The 18,014-nt window shown below is 39.7% G+C and overlaps 1 protein-coding gene across 2 annotated transcripts in view; it reads left to right on the top strand.

Annotated features, from left to right (window-relative positions):
- Vg (transcription factor vestigial) overlaps positions 1–18,014 on the top strand; it is a 146,901-nt gene that overhangs the window by 123,932 nt on the left and 4,955 nt on the right. For both annotated transcript variants that reach the window (XM_076787207.1, XM_076787206.1), the window contains exons 4-5: positions 1,100–1,223; positions 3,661–3,887. In XM_076787207.1, coding sequence (XP_076643322.1) covers positions 1,100–1,223; positions 3,661–3,887 — 351 coding nt within the window. The remainder of the gene's footprint in view (positions 1–1,099; positions 1,224–3,660; positions 3,888–18,014) is intronic.

Genomic DNA, 18,014 nt, shown 5'->3' with positions numbered 1-18,014 from the left:
AGATCCGGGTCAATCGATCGCCGATCGATGGCGGATGATTCAGATTGCCGAAGGTTTATCACCACGTCACCCGAGTATAGATCACTTTAGACCGTATCACTTAGAAAAGGAATATGCTTGTTGGATATCGACACAAATGTGTGACCAAATTATCAGTTTACTGACCTTTCTTTGAAGCAATTTTTAACACAAAAAGGAATGTCAAAAAGCTTTCTATTCTATTTTTCTGCTTTTTATTTGTCAGCTTTCCTGCTAAATTTCACCTGTACGTTTAAAATATTTTTTAAGGGGTTTCCCTGAGCGCGAGTGCATGCTTGAACTATAATCTACAATTTATTTAGTATACCTGGTATAGGAGACTTGGAAGTAATTTATATTTTTCTGAAACAATGTTCCGCACGCATTTAGAAACAATGTAACACTTATGTGATATAAGATACATGTAAAAATATTGTACTTAAAGTAATAATAAATGAATAAATAAAAGCGTGCCAAGTTTATGTGAATTTTACCTTTCTGATAATTTACGGAGCTTAGATGTAATTTTTCAGCTCCTTTGACTCAATTACCGAGCAGTTTTTACTGATTATTTTGCATTTGTGTGGGTATAAAATCAATTATTGTTTACGCAGCTTCTGTTGGAATTCAAAGTATGTTTACGAATCGTGAAATTTCATTATTAGCTCATTGGAGGATGATGTTGTTACAATTTGCGTGTTCAAAACATGGAAAAATAGGCTCAGGTTTTTAATTGAGGTACGTCATGCCACTGCACGACTATTAAGGAATTAATTGCTCTGTGAAAGTAGGATACCGTGACTTCTCGGTTATTTACACGCATAAAAGTCACCTGAAGTCAAAAGAGTTACTATTCTTCCAATTTTGAGGACAAGTTTAACTTCGAACGAAAATCCTGTGTAACGTAGCATTAGTTTATACCGTTAAGTTAGTAATAACAATTTAACGTTAGACAACAGTATTTTTGTTTTGTATTGTTTTTCGGTGACCGCGAGGGACGCGATAGTTTCGTTATACTTAAAATTACTTACTTCCTGTTTGTTACAAGACATCTGACACGGTATTTGCAATTTTTTTATAGAAAACATCTCTCCCATGTCCATGAGGAACTTCCCGGCGTCCTTTTGGGACAGTCAGCATCCTGGTCAAGGCTATGAGTACCCAACGGATCCATGGCACCCTCATTACCCACAATACCACCACAGGTGAGCCCATTTAACACTTTTATCCACTCCAAATAAGCAAAGGACAACGGACGTTGAAATCCACTTTGACCGATTTTCTTTGGTTCTTTTTCTTCAAAATTTTAATCCTAATAACGAATTATATGAGATCAGGGTCGGATACCATTCCTAATCTGTGTCCAAAATTTTATTTACATTCTGTTTGTTATCTCTGAAAACGTTAAGTTAAGAAAACCACATGAAGGAAATTTTTACAAAAATTCAATGAAAGCAGGTCAGCTAATAATGTTATTAAAAACTTATGTTTTCTGCAAATTTCAATATAAAAACTTCTAACTTAAAGTTTCAGTCCTGTCACTGTTTGCTCATAAGCTGGAATGTTCATAGTACATCCTTTATAGAAAAAGCACCAATGTTTTATAATTATGATGTGATTCCCATCATTTTATCAATATTCTGCGCCGTTAACAATTATACTCAAAACTATTTACACAATTTTCCAAATCTATAATGTCTGATTCCCTGAAATACCTGAAAACTGCAACAAAATGTTTATTAGATTCCATCGAAATGGTTTATCCAAAGCAATACTATGATATTGCTTTTAGTTCTGGTCTCACCATTTCATAAAAATTTGAACCCCTTGCGAAAAGCTGTGGGGTACAACCGAAATTAAAATTTGTTTCCATACCTGTCTGTTTTATAAAATTTTCAATAAAATAATGGGAATTTTACACGCGTTCCAAAAAATTTAGTAAGCTCAATACGTCGAATGAAGTTATACATAGCAACTCACTCTATTTTTTCCCATTGAAACTTCCGTCCACATATTTCGCAGGGAAAGAATTTTTCAATTAAAATAATTAATATTTAAAACAATTGCAGCCTCACACATGTCCGACCGATATTTTTTCTCTTCTTCCTTGTATTTCCTAATAAATTACGATTTCATCTTTTGTTAACCCTACACTCTTACGGCGAGTACGACTAGAGTACATTCCAGATTGTTCTTAATATCATAACTGTACCGTACTATTAATTACCATAATCGTGTATGATTAACCACGTCAACACGGCCGGGGAGAAATAAATTCCGAATATATCGGGGAATGCAAAGGATTAACGTACACGACTTATTTCAATTAATTTTGATTTAAAGAAACTAAAGTTATTCATTAACATTCTTGTTTCACAGAATAATTCTAATGTGACTAATATCAGTGACCATATTAGAAGGTCTATTCAGTGACTCTCACCAGTGACTACACTAAATAGTGATACAGACTATCAAACGATCAACATGACTAATATTGGTCATTGCCGATAAAACGACTAATTTGATTCATGCGGGTCGGATACGTGTTAACCGTATATAGCTGTACCTCACACGCGCTTCGGTCTCGTTAAAAGAATTTTTCCGCCGGTTTAATATTCTCCGAATGGATCGTTATGCATTCATTTTACTGGCGGATTGAGGCGAGTATAGTTTCACCGGGTCCGATCAGATTGCATCGCATATTTACGAACAGCCGGGCGAAGAAGTCCCCGGAAAGAATCTCATCCATCCGGTCCGCCGGCGGAGCGTGCTCCATTTTAAATTCGACCGGTTTCACACTCGAAGCCCGTGTGTTTCGCGCGTCGCGCGCGAAACCGTCCCGTGACAAATCGACGGAACGGCCGCGAGCGTCGTCCGTTCAATTAACAGACGATAATGCGGCCAATGTTTCACGCATTCCAAAAATCCACCTCCGGCAGGCGCGACACGGTCATTACGCGATAGCCCGCCGGGATAAACCGTCAGAAATGAATGTCGCGGCGCGCACGAGATGGGGGAAACGAGCCGGCCGGGACGGGGGTAGAGGGTTCAGAAAAAGGGAGAAGAAAAAAAAAAGGAATCCGAGAAAAATCATGAGAAATCGTGGAAAGAGAGGGGGACCGAGAAACGGAGAACCAGGGGGTGGGGGAAGGGGCGCAAGCTGGAGCGAGAGGTCCTATTAAAAGGACCGTAGAAAAGGCGGCTCGGTGAGAAAGAGAGACGGCGGGAAGAAGAAGGGAGAACGGTGCGCGGAGGCAAAGAGAAAACGAGACGTGAAAAATACAGAAAACCGTCGGGAGCAGGTACCACTGCTCGGAGAGATCTTTAGCGCTGATCTTGCGTCGGCCGCCGTATAAATTACCAGTCTGTCACCGTTCTTGAGAAGAGGCACGATATCGAGAATTCTTTTCTTCCTTCTCTCTCGCGCGCCACCCTCTTCCCCCCCTCTCATTTCGCTCCTCCCTTCTCTGTTCTTTTTTCATTTTCTTTTCGGTTACTTTTCTTTTCCTGTCGCGCGCAACAGAGCTCCGCGTTCTTGCTCTCTTTCTTGCCTCCCTTCTGTGCCGTAGATACGGGGGAGTCTCTTTGGCATTCACATCCGAGGATCGAAGTAAAAGGGTATCCACGGTTTGTTTGTTGCAGAGCTGTGCACGAGTATCACCACCATAATATGGCGGCCGTGACGAGTTACGGTGGCCTGTTGTTGGGTGGTGCACGAGGACTTGGCCACCATACGTCCCACCATGCGGCGCACCACGCGCACGCCGCGGCCTCCTACAAGGACTGGACGTCGGCGACGCCGTCGCAGTCACTCGTCGACGCTTCCTCCGCACCCCCGTACCCCCATGGTCCGTATGCACCCCTTTCCGGTGAGTAAAATGAGGGTTCATTTCGCCCAGTCGCCAAGTGTTATCGATTAGGGGTATTACGTGTGTACACGCGCCCGATGTCTGGCATTGGTCTACTCATTTTTCTTGGTTTATCGGGATACAGGGGAAGCGCGGCATATTTCGAATACCAGTTTGTTTAACCCTCGGAATGGTACAGTAGAGTCGCGTTCGTCCGAGCACGTCGAGTACAAGGCCGTTCGGATAATAGACGGACGCTAACTACTCTTATTCGTTCCCGTGACAGAGATGATGTTATAGAAGTTTGTTGTTTTCGTAGTTGAAGGTCGCGCCACTGGCCACGACAGTCCGCGTTTCCTCCTTTGTTAGAATCGGCGTGGGAAGGTTAGGCGTACGTGTCCTATGCGTCTATTAAAAAATCCGTAAAACTGAGATGCTTCAACGAAGGGCTGCGAAATCCGAACGTTTAAAACGAAGTAAAAAAAACTTCATATTTGCAATTATCGTGCAACGAATCCGCGGAAAACAATAGACTACAAATTTTGGTAGGGTCAAGAAAGATTCTAGGGTACCATTCGAGGGTGAAGCACAGTGATTTCTCGGCATGTGTCGCCAAGGCCTGGATTATAAACGTCGCGGAATTTGCCCCACTACCGTGCAGTATACCCCGTGAGGGGCCGCGAAGCTCGAGAGGCCTCGAACCTCGAGGAGTGTAAACTATGTCTCCTCATGTCTCCTGGACGATACACGACGCTGGCGAGACCCGTGTTGTTCACATATATCGGGAATTCACTGTACGTGTATAATTTCAAACTGAAAACTGCAAAATGTTTCAAACAAGTTAAAGAAACTTCAGTTATTGTGCACTACTATTATTGTGCGATACTTATTGTATCGGGGTCATGGGAGACCCCAGAATAACATTGGGGGGTTAAGATGAGTCAAAGTTTACAATAAGGTTTTAAATAAAGGTAAAGTTTTAAATAAAAGTGTATGATATTATAGGGGAACCAACAAATAAATCGAATTTTATTAGAATTTGTAGAACGCAAAATTGGTACTACAAATCAAGATTAAATGAGTTTAATTAGTTAAATTACTTTGATTAGAAATTTTGATTGAAATTGATGGGGTTGATATTCGATACTTGACGCGTTCAATCGTTTAACTGATTATATGGCAAATTTTCCTTATTCCAGCTGCTAGTCAGTCTCCCTGGAAACGAATTGCTAAATAATAAATAACTATCTTATACATTTCAATGAGCACAGTGGTCCATTCCTCCTTTCCAATGTGTAGCCTTCTGTGCACACAACACATTTAACAAATAGTATACTAATAATGACAAGATAGCTTCAGATGGCTTGACTACTGGCCATAACTGGTAATTTTGTAAACAGCTGTTGCGTGTCGCTTCAGCCTCGACATAGCAGTGCAAAGGGTTAACAATAAAATCTTCAGCGACCGCTTCTATCATTATCAGATGCATATTGGTACATAAATACGGATAGTGACGTTTGCGTTTCCAGCGTGCACAGTGTATTTCAAATGCAACGTTCGATTTCGTCTAAATGTCTCTCGCCAGAACCGCGCAACTGACTTATAGCGGGAATTCACTGTACATTGGCTCGTACACCTTGTCGGTCAGTGGACGACACATTGGCGCGTAGTCACCGCCACAGCAGGCTCAAAATTTCCCCGATTGCAAAATCAGACCGTCGCCGAATTCTTCTCCGGCGTGTCTCCCCGACATGATCCTAATCCTTAGGAAGGGACGATCTTCCCTGCCTCTTATATAATTTGCCGAGAAGGAGGCTGCGCGCGGGGGTTAAAAAGGAGCGGCCCTTTTTGCAGAGACGTGTCCCGAGCACCTCCGTCGAGTGGAGCAAAATGTTTTACGGCCGTGCCGTGGGTTCTTGTTGTCGGCATCGATGATTTCGGTGGGAGAACAACGAAGAAACGGGCCCCGAACGTGGCGGCGCTATATCGGCCCCGCGGCTCCCATTAAGCTCTTATTAATTGCGAGCATCTGAGGGGCCGACCGACCTTTCTTGCGCTACCTGCGCGCCATTCTGCCTCCAATCTCTCGCTCTTTCTCTCTCTCTCTCTCTCTCTCTCTCTCTCTCTCTCGCTCTCTCGCTCTCTCGCTCCAGCGCGCCGGGCCGATACAAACGACGTTCGGACGATCCTCCTCGGCCTTTCAACTTTGATGTCGAGTCGGTCCTCCTGACGAGATTTATCATGTAAATCGTGAATAAAAAGCGCGCGTACCCTACGCTGCAATCGGGACGCTGCGACTCACCTTTTTTCCATGGTTCCGGGACCGAGCCAGCCTCGCTCCGGACCGTGGCTCGATCGCTTGATTTCGCGGCGAAACGTCGTCACCGTCGGGATGCGTGTCGCTAATTTATTGGGAGACTTGCTGGAATCTTATCTTCTCGACAAACAAAAGGAATACAATTTTTCAGCTTTTTTTTTTTTTGGATTCTTGTACAGTCGGTAAGAATTATTAACCCGTTCACATACGAATTACCACAGTACCACATTATCCGTTTAATAATGATTGGGAAGCATGCTTCCATTAAAACTTATTCTATGAATCGAAATAAATAGAAATAATTCACATAACATGAAAATATAATCTAGTAATTGCACGTTGATAATTCCTAAAAATCCGATATTATAAAAATTTTGATATCACTTCTAGGTACAAATACTGGAGCTACCATTTTTACACAATATTTTTTTTTTTTTTTGTAAGAAATCTCATATGAGATTTATTTCAATTCCACAATACTTATCAGCATGTTTCGGCAGAAATACTGCCTGGCCCCGTCGGTTATGAAGACGCGAAAACTCCCGTACCGACGTTTCCACTATCCGAAGAGAATGTTGAGATAGGAATTCGAATGATTTAATAAAATTCTTCGAATCGAATCGCAAGTGATCGCGCGAGAAGACGCGGAGCAGCGAATAAATTTCGCGTCGTTCAATTCGCCTCCGCGTTTCGAGGCAAATGCAGCGCGCGCGAATTGCAACCGGAGGGTGCAGCTGCAGCACGCCGTGAAAATACCACGCCCATCGTGATTGCGGAGACCACTCCCATCTGTCTGCACGTCGTTGCAGCCAACACGCCTTCCTCCACGTTACCCCGAGGCATTCTCACGCGATTTCATGTGGCACATCCCGTGACTTTTGACGCAACGTTCCACCACGCTCCGGAACTTCCGCGTCTTGACTTCCGCTGCATTTTCGCCACACCGTTCGCTCCGAACCGTATCCGTACTTTTATATCCGTTTTGCTGTCATCGTGTTGATTTTTGCGACAGCGACGTTGCACTCTACGTGGAAGTTACCCCTTATCCGTCCTTTTTTTTCAATTTGACACATATAGTCACTAAAAGTGACTATTTTACATCACTCTATAAAAATAACGAGAATGTGTTGCTCAAATTTTTAGCCATTTTTTTTTAATAACATATACCCAAAGAAATAAATTTGTTGAATAATTCCTCATGGATGTGTCTTTAGAATCTTAATAATTGTAAATTATAAATATTAGAACTCGTCATTTTTACCGGTCCCATAAACCTAGTGTTAATTGAGTAAATCAGTTAATTGATATCGATTGAAATTTAGCGAATTGAATTGCGTTTAATGTGCCCTGGTCAACAGTGATCAAATGATTAATATTAAAACAATCGACTTTTGACATTGAGTTCTTATTATTCGTGAACATTCGTTCTTATTTTATTTTGTACGCCAAATAGTTGTAAATAAGATGGAGCTAACAAGTTATTAACCAGATATGATTTTGATAAATTATACGAATAGCATTTCGTCTTAAACATTAGGAAAATTGTTCGACTACAGGCATATGGAATATATTTTGATAAAATCTTTGATTTACCTGTATGCTAATTTATTACGTATGGTGTGCAAGAAATGTTTTTAAAAGTTAGATTTTAATTAAATAATTTATAACTTTTGCCGTGTACAAATCATCCCGTGTTATTTAATTGTTGGTCTACTGACTATTATACACTGATGGAACGAATACAAATTAATGTCACTTTCAGAGAGATTAGCAAAATAATTTATTATTATACAAATATTTAAGTAGGGATATAATCTGCACTAATTGACAAGCGAAAACAGGAACGCGAACGAAACAGTACAGTAGTTTAGTTTCACGTATACAGAAATTTAAGGGTCGGAGATCGATACTAGAGCCTCGCTTCTCCACTCTCATCCCTTTCACTGTCATTGATTTCGCACACCACAGGTTCGACCCTCTTCCAGTAGCCATTTTGGTCATGTCAACGTACAAATTGCAGAAACGAAGATTCTTCCCTTCCATCCTTATATTTTCTTTTTCACTATTTCTTGTCTTTCTTATCGTCGTACCATTTCTAATTGAAAAAATATTATTTATTTTTTATTAAAGTACCTACACTACGTCTTGATAAAAATTAGTTGCAATATAATAACAACATTACAGATTTCTTTTGTTTGGAATGTAAAAGCGTTTACGATCCGATAAAAATGAGAACAATATTTCTCTAACAAGATAAATAAAGTAATGCGAAGGATTTATCTTCATAATTATGGAGAAATATTTGTCCAATCAATAGAAACGAAATATTATATCATTGTGTAATTAAAATTCCTGTTTATATTTGTTTTAATTTTATATTTAACTCCTTGCGCGAACATTGGACGTTTTAATGGGTAATTATATTCAGCGTATTAACACAGAAATAATTAACCCTCACACTGCATTCGAGTCAATACGTGTTGCTCTGTGGGAGACATTTCATTTGCCACTCTTTGTACGACGCAAATTCATTAGTTAATTCTGCACCCTAACTCCTGTTATGAAAATCCTGTAGATGAATGCAATCACAATTTATTTCTCGATTACAGACGGGATTTGCATAAGTGTACATTGGTGTAGGTGGTAATTGGATGCATTGTAATGCATTGCAATGTTAGGTGGTAATTTTCTTGTTTTGTAATTATTTTTACTAGATTGCGGATTTTATTCGTTCATAACAAAACTGAATCAATCAAATACGAAATCGTTAAAACCTTAGAAGAATTAAAAATTTTCGACTCATTACAAGTGAATGAAGAGAAAAAGTAACATTTTTATTTAATGTCCCTGTTCACAGTTGACTTAGAAAATAATGTTCTTCTGCACAAAAATCCGCAGTCTAATTTTTACTTTCATTGCAGCGACAATTTAATAGTAAATTATTTTCGCTAAATTTCAACGAGTGCCTTGCGAACGGAAGAAAAACATTAAAGAAAAGAGGGATCTTTTTGAGGTCGATCTAAAAAAAAAAACGTATTATGCGGGAATGCGTTAAAGACTTACGAACCAAGCATATTCAATGAATTTTGACGATCCTTTGACGAGCCTATTTCGGTTCGTTGTTAACGAAAAAAAAAACTGCAGTACCTGCGGAATACGATTTACAAAAATCTGGCAGTCCGTCACCGATGCAGCGTTTTTTTCAGGGGGCTGGTCGCGGAATCGGCATTCGTCGGAACCAAGAAAGAGGGCGAGGAGTCCTTCCTTATTTATTCATTAATTTCCAGAATCGATGTTTGACTCGACGAGGTCGCGGCTACTCGGAACCGGCGAGCGTGCACAACGGGCCCTTACGGTAGCACACGCCAGTTAGAATAATGAGCGTTGCCGACATTCCGGCAAGTAAATTCTTGAAAACTCGTTTGGTCGGTCCGATCTGCGAACCAACTCTCAATCTGAGCCACTAGCCGAGAAGCGCGAGCGAGCTAGCGAGCGTAAGCGTTTCCTAAATTGGCCCTAAATGTGTTGCAACTTCGAAAATGTAACCGTTTGTGCGTTATTTTCAAATTGGACGCTAAGCAATCACCTGATACAATAAATATTGGAGTCAACAATATTGGAGGAAACATTTACTGTAAAATTGGGATCTGATATTGACTGAAATAAATACAGCAGAGCTTTGCAACTCTTTTTTCGAAGGTTCAGGTACTAATTAATTGTGCAATAAACATTGGAGTCCGGTATGGACGGACATAAATATACAGTACAGTAAATACACAGTCCTTCATCGACCCGAGGCCCATTAGTTACAATAATTCTACGATAAACATTGGGGTCTGATGTTGACGGAAATAAATACAGCAGAGAATTCTTTTTTCGACGTCTGGTCGCGAAGGCTCAGGTGCTAATTAATTCTACAATAAATATTGGAGTCTGATATGGGCAGAAATAAGTACAGCAGAGTGTTGCAATTCCTTCTTCGACGTCGCGTCGGTTCAGGTATTAATTCTATAGTAAACGTTGGAGTCTGATATTGACGGGACTAAATACAGTAGAATATTCCAAGTTTTCCCTCGACCTCGCGAAGGGCGCGGAGACTCGGTATTAATGAATTCAACAATAAACATTGTAGACGGAAGTGGGTACAGTAGAGCGTTCCAAGTTGTTCGCCGACGTCACGCGGAGGCTGTTTAACGAGTCCTCGAAAGGACTCACTTCGCGTTCGAAGGGTGAGAAGGTAATTTCGGAGCGAAGCGTCCCCGCGGTGTCTTCGAATCTGAAGTGCCGCCATTAGAACGCCGCTTGGCACCCCGATTAGGCCGTGCCGCGGTGCCCCGAGCCTCCTCGGTAATTATATAATTGCGTAAAATTAACTCGACCGGCATAAATTGGCTGCCGTTTAAGCGCGATTAAGAGAAATAAATCGCAATTACCGTGCGACATCTGATGACGCTGACCACTGTAGATGGTCATGGCGCACCGTGTGACGTCGCTGCCGCCGGTTTTATACGCTACCTCCCTCCTCCTCCTCCTCCTACCGCCTAGACAGTCCCTATTACTTCGGGGAAATCGTTAATTTAATTGCCCGTCACCGGCTTGTATCGACAAATTCGACACGATCGCGGGAACAACTTATGCGATGGCGGAAGTCCTGGTATTCCGGGTCTTCCCGGCAGCCTTGTTCGTTCGTTGCACTTTTTGGGGACGAATTCCTTTCTGGTCTACACGCTGAACCATGCAACCCGCTCGCAGAGTATGTGCGGGACGACTATAGTTTCTAGTGGTTTAATAGATGATTTAATTTTTACAGTTTACCCTTTGTCATCGATTAGACAGGTATAATAGAAAATTGGTTTTTCACTTTCTTCTTCTTCTTTTCCTGGCGCGGCGGCTAGCTGATGGTATTTTTCCAGAGATTTTGAAAAGAAATGTGGACCAGAGAAATTGTTGTAGCAGCTTACTTATTGCCGTGCGACATTTACGCTAATGAAAGGTACATTTTTGCTGCGAGAGTTCGCAGGAATCGCGATTCGACAGTAAATAAACGTAAATTCTGTGGTTACTGAAGAAGACAATAGTGATAGCGCCCTCTCCATTCCCACGATAGAGGTGGTTTCGGAGAATCGATTCTGATTCGTGGAATAGAAATCTGTGGGAAATGTTTGGAATTCCTCGAATGTGATTCGCTGATGGAGAAGAAGGTCCAACAAACAGTTCAATTCTGAAGTCGCTGATAGAGATTAGTGAATTATGTCGGCGTTCCCTTATAGAGATTCTCATAGAACTGCGACATTTGTTTAACATTCTTAAAACAAAAATATTCTACCACTAAATTGACTTTTCTTTCAAATTACGTCCACTGCGATTGGAGCACTGTATGTGGTTAAATAAAGCGATCTGCTTCGCTGTCGCCATATTTAAATTAATTAGGCTTTCAATATTTATAAACTTTCAGAGCTTACATCAATTACAATTTTTTTTTTTTTTTGTTAGGTTAAATAAAAATTGTGGCCAAGTACGAATTTGTACGTTAAATTTTCGAGAAAAAGTGCATTGTGCAAGCTTATATTAAAATTTCAGCCAATCGCGTTCTTCGTGAACGCATGAAACTCCGGACACACGAAACAGACTAGTGGCGTGAAACGGTTTCGTTCGAAAAAGCGGAAGAAATCGAAACTTAATTAACAAAGAATGTTGTACTCCAGTAAGCTTCGTAGAAAATACGCACGAGGCATTTCTTCGAGTAGGAAGTCGAATAGTCGCGAAAGAACGTGCCGCGGAAACCAAGAAATTGCGGGGCAACGCTGTACGCGGTAAAACTGGATCCGAGATGTTAATTTAATGCCGTTCGCGTACTTTTATCTTTCCCCGATGAACATTAATTCTCAGCGGCCGCGAACAGACACGAATTTACGAGCGCGATTCGTTATCCGCGCCGGAAGAGCGACGAACTGAAATCGCGAAATCTATTGCTTCCGAACACGCAGCCGCAACGACGTTGCGACCCCTAGATGGTTTAAATCAAATACGAATTTCGCCTCCGTGAATACGAGATTGAATTCCGTTCACGGTATTTTGTCGAATTAACGTGCTGATTGAGAATGATATATTCCACCTCCGACTTGCCCGACAGTTTATTGAACTTCTTCACCCGTTTCTACGGGTTTTGTCTGGACCAAATTTTAAGAAAAAGTACAGTTCGTTCAAGTATCGTTTTATTTATATCGTTTCTATATTTATTAACACGTTGATTGCCATGCCAACCATATGTGGGTGACAGAATTTGTCCAGGTTTTAAAATGAATCTTTACGTACGAATTCTTTCGTATATTCATTGTACCAAATTTGATTAGAATACAAGAAAGTTGGAGGACTACTCAATGTCATACATTCAATTTTTTTCAATTTTTATTTCATTAAATAACTTTTATTTTATGGAATTTTTGAGGTTTCTAGTTTGGCAGTCAAGGCGTTAAATCAGAACAATTCATAGAAATATATCTCTTAAATTGATTATTTAACTTCTTCAGACATTTGTATGATTTCTGTTCCGCCTATTGGATTGGTAATATTTTTTGTCTGAGCCAAAATTGAAGAAGTACAGCATTTTATATTTTTGTAGTAAATTGGTATCATCGTTTTGTCGAATTTTCTTTCAATCAAAAATGTAAGTATATTTATAGAAATGTTTTCAATTTATACAGGTGTTGAAAATAATAATTTTAATTTAAAGCTCAATTTATTCAAATATCCTAATTTATAACAGCTGTGTAATTTAAATTTTACAATCTAAACTTCTCACAAAATTTTGAAAAATGAGAATCAACTGTTCTGTATCAATCGTAAGATGCAAGATTTAAATAGAAATTTCATTGTTTCTTTAGTAATTTCAATGAGATGAGAATAATATATTGATATTTTGAAATTGTTTGAATCTTTTTACCGTTTTAAATTTCACCTACTCATTTTTGTCGTGAATATACAATTAGATGAAATCTAATATCTAATTACATTTTTAAATTATTGCATCTCATGTTAGGAAAAGTTGCAAAAGTTAATCATTTATGTTTCCATCATATTGATTTTTTACCATTGTGTCAATTCGACATCAAGAAACGGAACAAGCTGTGAGCTAAACGGAACGCTCGCGGCAGACAATGATCAGCCATACCGTAACTACTGCAGCGATTATCGCAGGACGCATACGCGCGTCGATTTCGAGTCGACTGTCGTTTAGGGGTTCGGAGGTTGGCTCAGAGATGCTAAAAAAATATAGAAGCGAGTCCCATGTCCCAAATTGTCTATCTCTAAAAACTCACAATGACAAAACCTTTGTATTACGTGTAAGTGAAGTAAAAACTTACATTTCTCAGCTTGAAGATGCACTTTCTTCAAGCAAATTTTGTTAACTTCAAATCATTTTATTAAACTCGCTACGTCGAAGTGTACCCTTCTCTTTCGTATTTACATGGAAAAATATAAAAGTGTATCGCGTCTCAAGACAAATAAAATTTTGTGTATAATTTAAAGTTTTCTTAGGGACGTCTCTAGGGTGAGTTTTCCAAAAAAGGAATAAATGTACCAACTCAGCCGTCTCTTTTGATCTTTCACGTAAAAACTTTGCAGACAATTATGGTGCCTACAAGGTCCAAAACTTTCCAAGATAAAAACCTCCTTTAACACTTTGACTGCCAAACTAGAAACCTCAAAAATACCATAGAATCAATACAAGTTATTTAATGAAATAAAAATTAAATATATGATATTGAGTAGTCCTCCAACTTTCTTGCATTTTACGGATCCTAATAAAATTTGGTACAGTTAATACATTAACGTAAAAATTCATTTTAAAACCTGGACAAATAATTCCGTCACCTACGTATGGGCGACATGGCAGTCAACGTGTTAAATAGAGTAATTATTTCCATAAACACTGAACAAATAAATACTTCGCTATAAAATAAATAATAATTGGAATGAGAATCAATTATTTTTGTAGCCCGTAAAAGACAGTTTGTTTAAGTTTACAAGATGAAGTTGGCAAGAAATGTTTTACCATCTTGTGGTTCTACTACAAATGTAGGTTAAGTGACCGCCATTGCCCGCTTCTCGCCCAACTGCTAGCGCAAAAGTCACATACGGTACTGGCACGGTACGGAAAGGGTTAATATTTGGAAGGAATCGTAGAGTGTGGCAAGTGTGGTGCTCGGCGAACGATATCGGCGAGCGCGTCGCGTCGTCGCGTCGTGTTGGTCAAGCGGTTTGCGACGGTCGCGAGGAAACAAAGAAAGGGGGTCCGGTGCGACGCTCTGCGGCGCGGTGGCGGCGCGGAGGCGCTCTCAATATTTCCAAGAGAATTAATTCAGGGAATCTTCGCCATAAATTCTCGTCCGCGTGGGACATTCTCTGGAGAATATTCTCGATCCGCGGGTCGGTGCAGGCCGGGGCTTTCTGGCACGCGCCTCGAAAATGGCGTCGCACGCTGACGTCACGTAATCCACGCTTGTATACTCGCTTCTACCGGCGAGAGAGCAAAAGGGAAGAGAATGGAAAAGAGGGACACCAGGGTTAGCCGGGGATGGCTAGCGAGCCTCGATTGGTCAGCCGGTCGGATGGAGGGAGTGGTCGAAAGCCGCCGGTTATATCGATCTCTCGAAGTCGGCTCGTTCGCAGCCGGAGACACTCCGGTGAACCGGTGAGCCCGGCTCTGCGGTGAACGCGTGTCCTCTTCGTCCTTAAACCTCCGCTCAAGATCCTCGCTACCTTTTTTTGTTTCTCTTCCGCTATTTGCAAGTACAGTAGAACCTCGATTATCCGAACTGAACAGGTCAACGTGACCGTTCGAATATTGGAACAGTTATTCGATGATAATGCTAAATACAATTTTTCTTCGTTTGCACAATAAATAGTGTTGCATGTGGATCGTCTTGGGCATCGGAGAGGCTCGGATAGTCGTAGAGGATGATATTTGGTCGACTCGTGAATCATTTCCGTTTTAATCTATCAGTTTTATTTATCAACACAACGAGGTCTTTTCTGAGAAAGGAGAAAAGGACAATTTCTGCAGTGGTCAGCCATTTGAGGCCAGTAGGCAGCCATCTTAACCGTTGTTATTATTAATATGCTATTTCCTAAATGCTTTGTATGTGAAGGTATACATTGGAGATGAGCAATAGTTTGTTAGTGGATATCTCTTATTTTTAATCGATTTATTTTTAGGAAGGCTGACTACTAGGCAGGGATCGAAATAAGACACATTTACCCTTGTGTCCTTTTTCCTGACATTTTCACAGAGTTATACGAAAACTGACACTGATTGACGTAAAATCAATCGTAATAATAATAAAAAAGGGAAAAACGTACATTTCCGTCGTTTGTAATCGCTAGAGTGCAGATTTTATATATTTATGACAAAAATGGGTATATACAATTTCAAGCAGTGGAGATACTAAAAAGATTTAAGGACATCAGTGATTTAGCTTGATAAGACAATTTTAAAACGTAAAAATTATCTGCTTGGCTCCCGTATTTTGCGATCAGTGCAGACATTTTTTATTCTGCATAAAGATCCGCGACCTGGTAATCACGTTAACCTCGACTGGTAAATTCGACGCGAAGAGCGGAAAACTGGCCGTACGAATGAAATTAAATCGAACACCACCGATCTGAAAAGCGAAAACCGGACCCTAGCGACCGACCGACCGACCCTTCTCGCTGTCGGGGGATGCGTATCGAAAGCATGGTGATGACCCTTATCAATGGGGGTCAAACCCCTCGCTAGCTGAAATCCAATATACTCGTGGTAAAGGAAAGTCCCTACATTGATTTCACCCCGTTTCTAACCTTCCATGAATCAATGAGCGTTTATTAATTGAGAATTAAGCCACTAAATCCCTACAACTTATTGCTAGACGTTGGTGTTCAATAATTTCTCTGACATTTGAAGTATGAACTGCCGCGCAAATATTTTCAGAAAATGCTTCTTTCTTCTGTTAAATAAGAAATTGTACGAATGCTCATGATAAACTTTAGGAATCTATGAAAACAGAATTCAGTTTTGTAAATTATTTTAAGTACACATTTTTCTTTTACATTTATCATTTATTTGGATGAACTCAATGTTCATTAATCTTTGGAGAATTTTATAATTTTTAAATTGGTCCTGTACGATTTATTTGATCATTAGAATAACATAGCTGGACATTTTTCAAAATTGTAACAACTACTAATAATGTTTTTTTCAAAATTCTAGAAAAGGCTTCTCAATTTTTGTTATTTATTGAGAACTGTTTTTGAAGAATATGTGAAAATATTATGAAGAACTTTATCGCTATCATACTTATAAAGATTTCCATTATGTCAATAAAATATTTATATTTTCAGAGTATATAAAACTTGATTACGAGTATGATATTGACCTTTTCGGTACAATACAATTATAATTAAGTTTACAGTGAAACACAAAAGGCTGAAGTGAAAAATTCTCGGATCGGCAAGTTTCGCCCCGAATTTCCTCCGACTTTGTGTACTGTTTCTTTGTTGGGAACGCCGGAGGGAATTCCTTGTACCGTCTTGCCATGCTCTTTGATATCGCGTTATTGAATACTGAAACATTCATAACAGGTGCGTTCATCCGTAACTTTGTATTCGCCGGCTTTTGCGTATCTGAGGTTTCAAACGGAAACACGCCTCAGTGTATTCTTCAGTTGTAAATGATTATTGTTCCTTAATAACGCATAGAGCCATTCGCACTGGTACGTCATACTATATTTCTTAGATTTTTGTGGAGTGTCAAAAACATGTAACACATTAATCTAAATTCATACTACTTTCAAATAACAGGATTGGATATTCCATTATATAATTTTAAAACTGAATATTGAAAAATAATTTTCGAATCTTTGTAAAGCTATAATTCATTGAAATAAAGTAACAGTTTGAAAATATTTTGGAATGATACAAAAATAACAATACAAAAAATACAATATTGCCTACTTCCTAATCAAAATATATGAAAACGATAAAATTAATTGCTCCTATAATTCAAGACATTCTTGCAATATGGAGAGAGAAAAGATTGTAAAATCTACAAATTATTGGTATTTTGAAATGTATTAATCTTCTTGTGTTTTTTCCCTTTACAAATTCATGTTTTAAGTGAGTACCAATTTTTTTAGCGGTATACGAACATAATTTAAACTGAAAAAAATGCAGAATAAATTTGTAAAGTATGATATCATAGTTTAACACCGCAAAGTCTTGTTTCATAAAATGAAACGAGGAATGCAAAGGAGTAGAAGTAGAATAATAAAAGAATAATTAATTATTGAGAGATTTCGCTTTACCGTGGAAACTTTTGTTCCAATTATATTCAATTAAACACGCGACGTCGTGTTCCGCTTTCGGAGCAGCGATCATGTCTGATCATAATTCCCGTGAGAGAGCATCCTAATTCAACGCGGAGGGCTGCAACCATCGAATAATGTACCATAAGTGTCAAAACGATTTATGCGAGCCGCGTACGCGGCTATAACGTTTTCATGGTCGAGTATGCGAGAGGCCAATATGCTGGAACAAAATGGACGGGGGTGTAGCTGGTAAATGGTGTGTCAGATAGCGCGGACAATATTGCCCAGTCTTCGTTGGGCTACCGAGTCACCCTCCCTTATTTAAGTGCAAGGACCCGCGTCGATTATGGCTAAGGGGTTCCTCCACTTTTGTTTCGGGCGAAACGTATTGCCTGGAATTTGTTATATGTGTCATCATTACGATTAATTATTTCATTCGTCCTTTGACGTCTATCGATTACAGCTTCGAAATTTTATTAGCGG

The sequence above is a fragment of the Halictus rubicundus genome, chromosome 4 (genome assembly GCF_050948215.1).
Source record: "Halictus rubicundus isolate RS-2024b chromosome 4, iyHalRubi1_principal, whole genome shotgun sequence".
NCBI classification, from domain to species: domain Eukaryota; kingdom Metazoa; phylum Arthropoda; class Insecta; order Hymenoptera; family Halictidae; genus Halictus; species Halictus rubicundus.
This window is presented reverse-complemented; position numbering and strand designations above follow the sequence as displayed.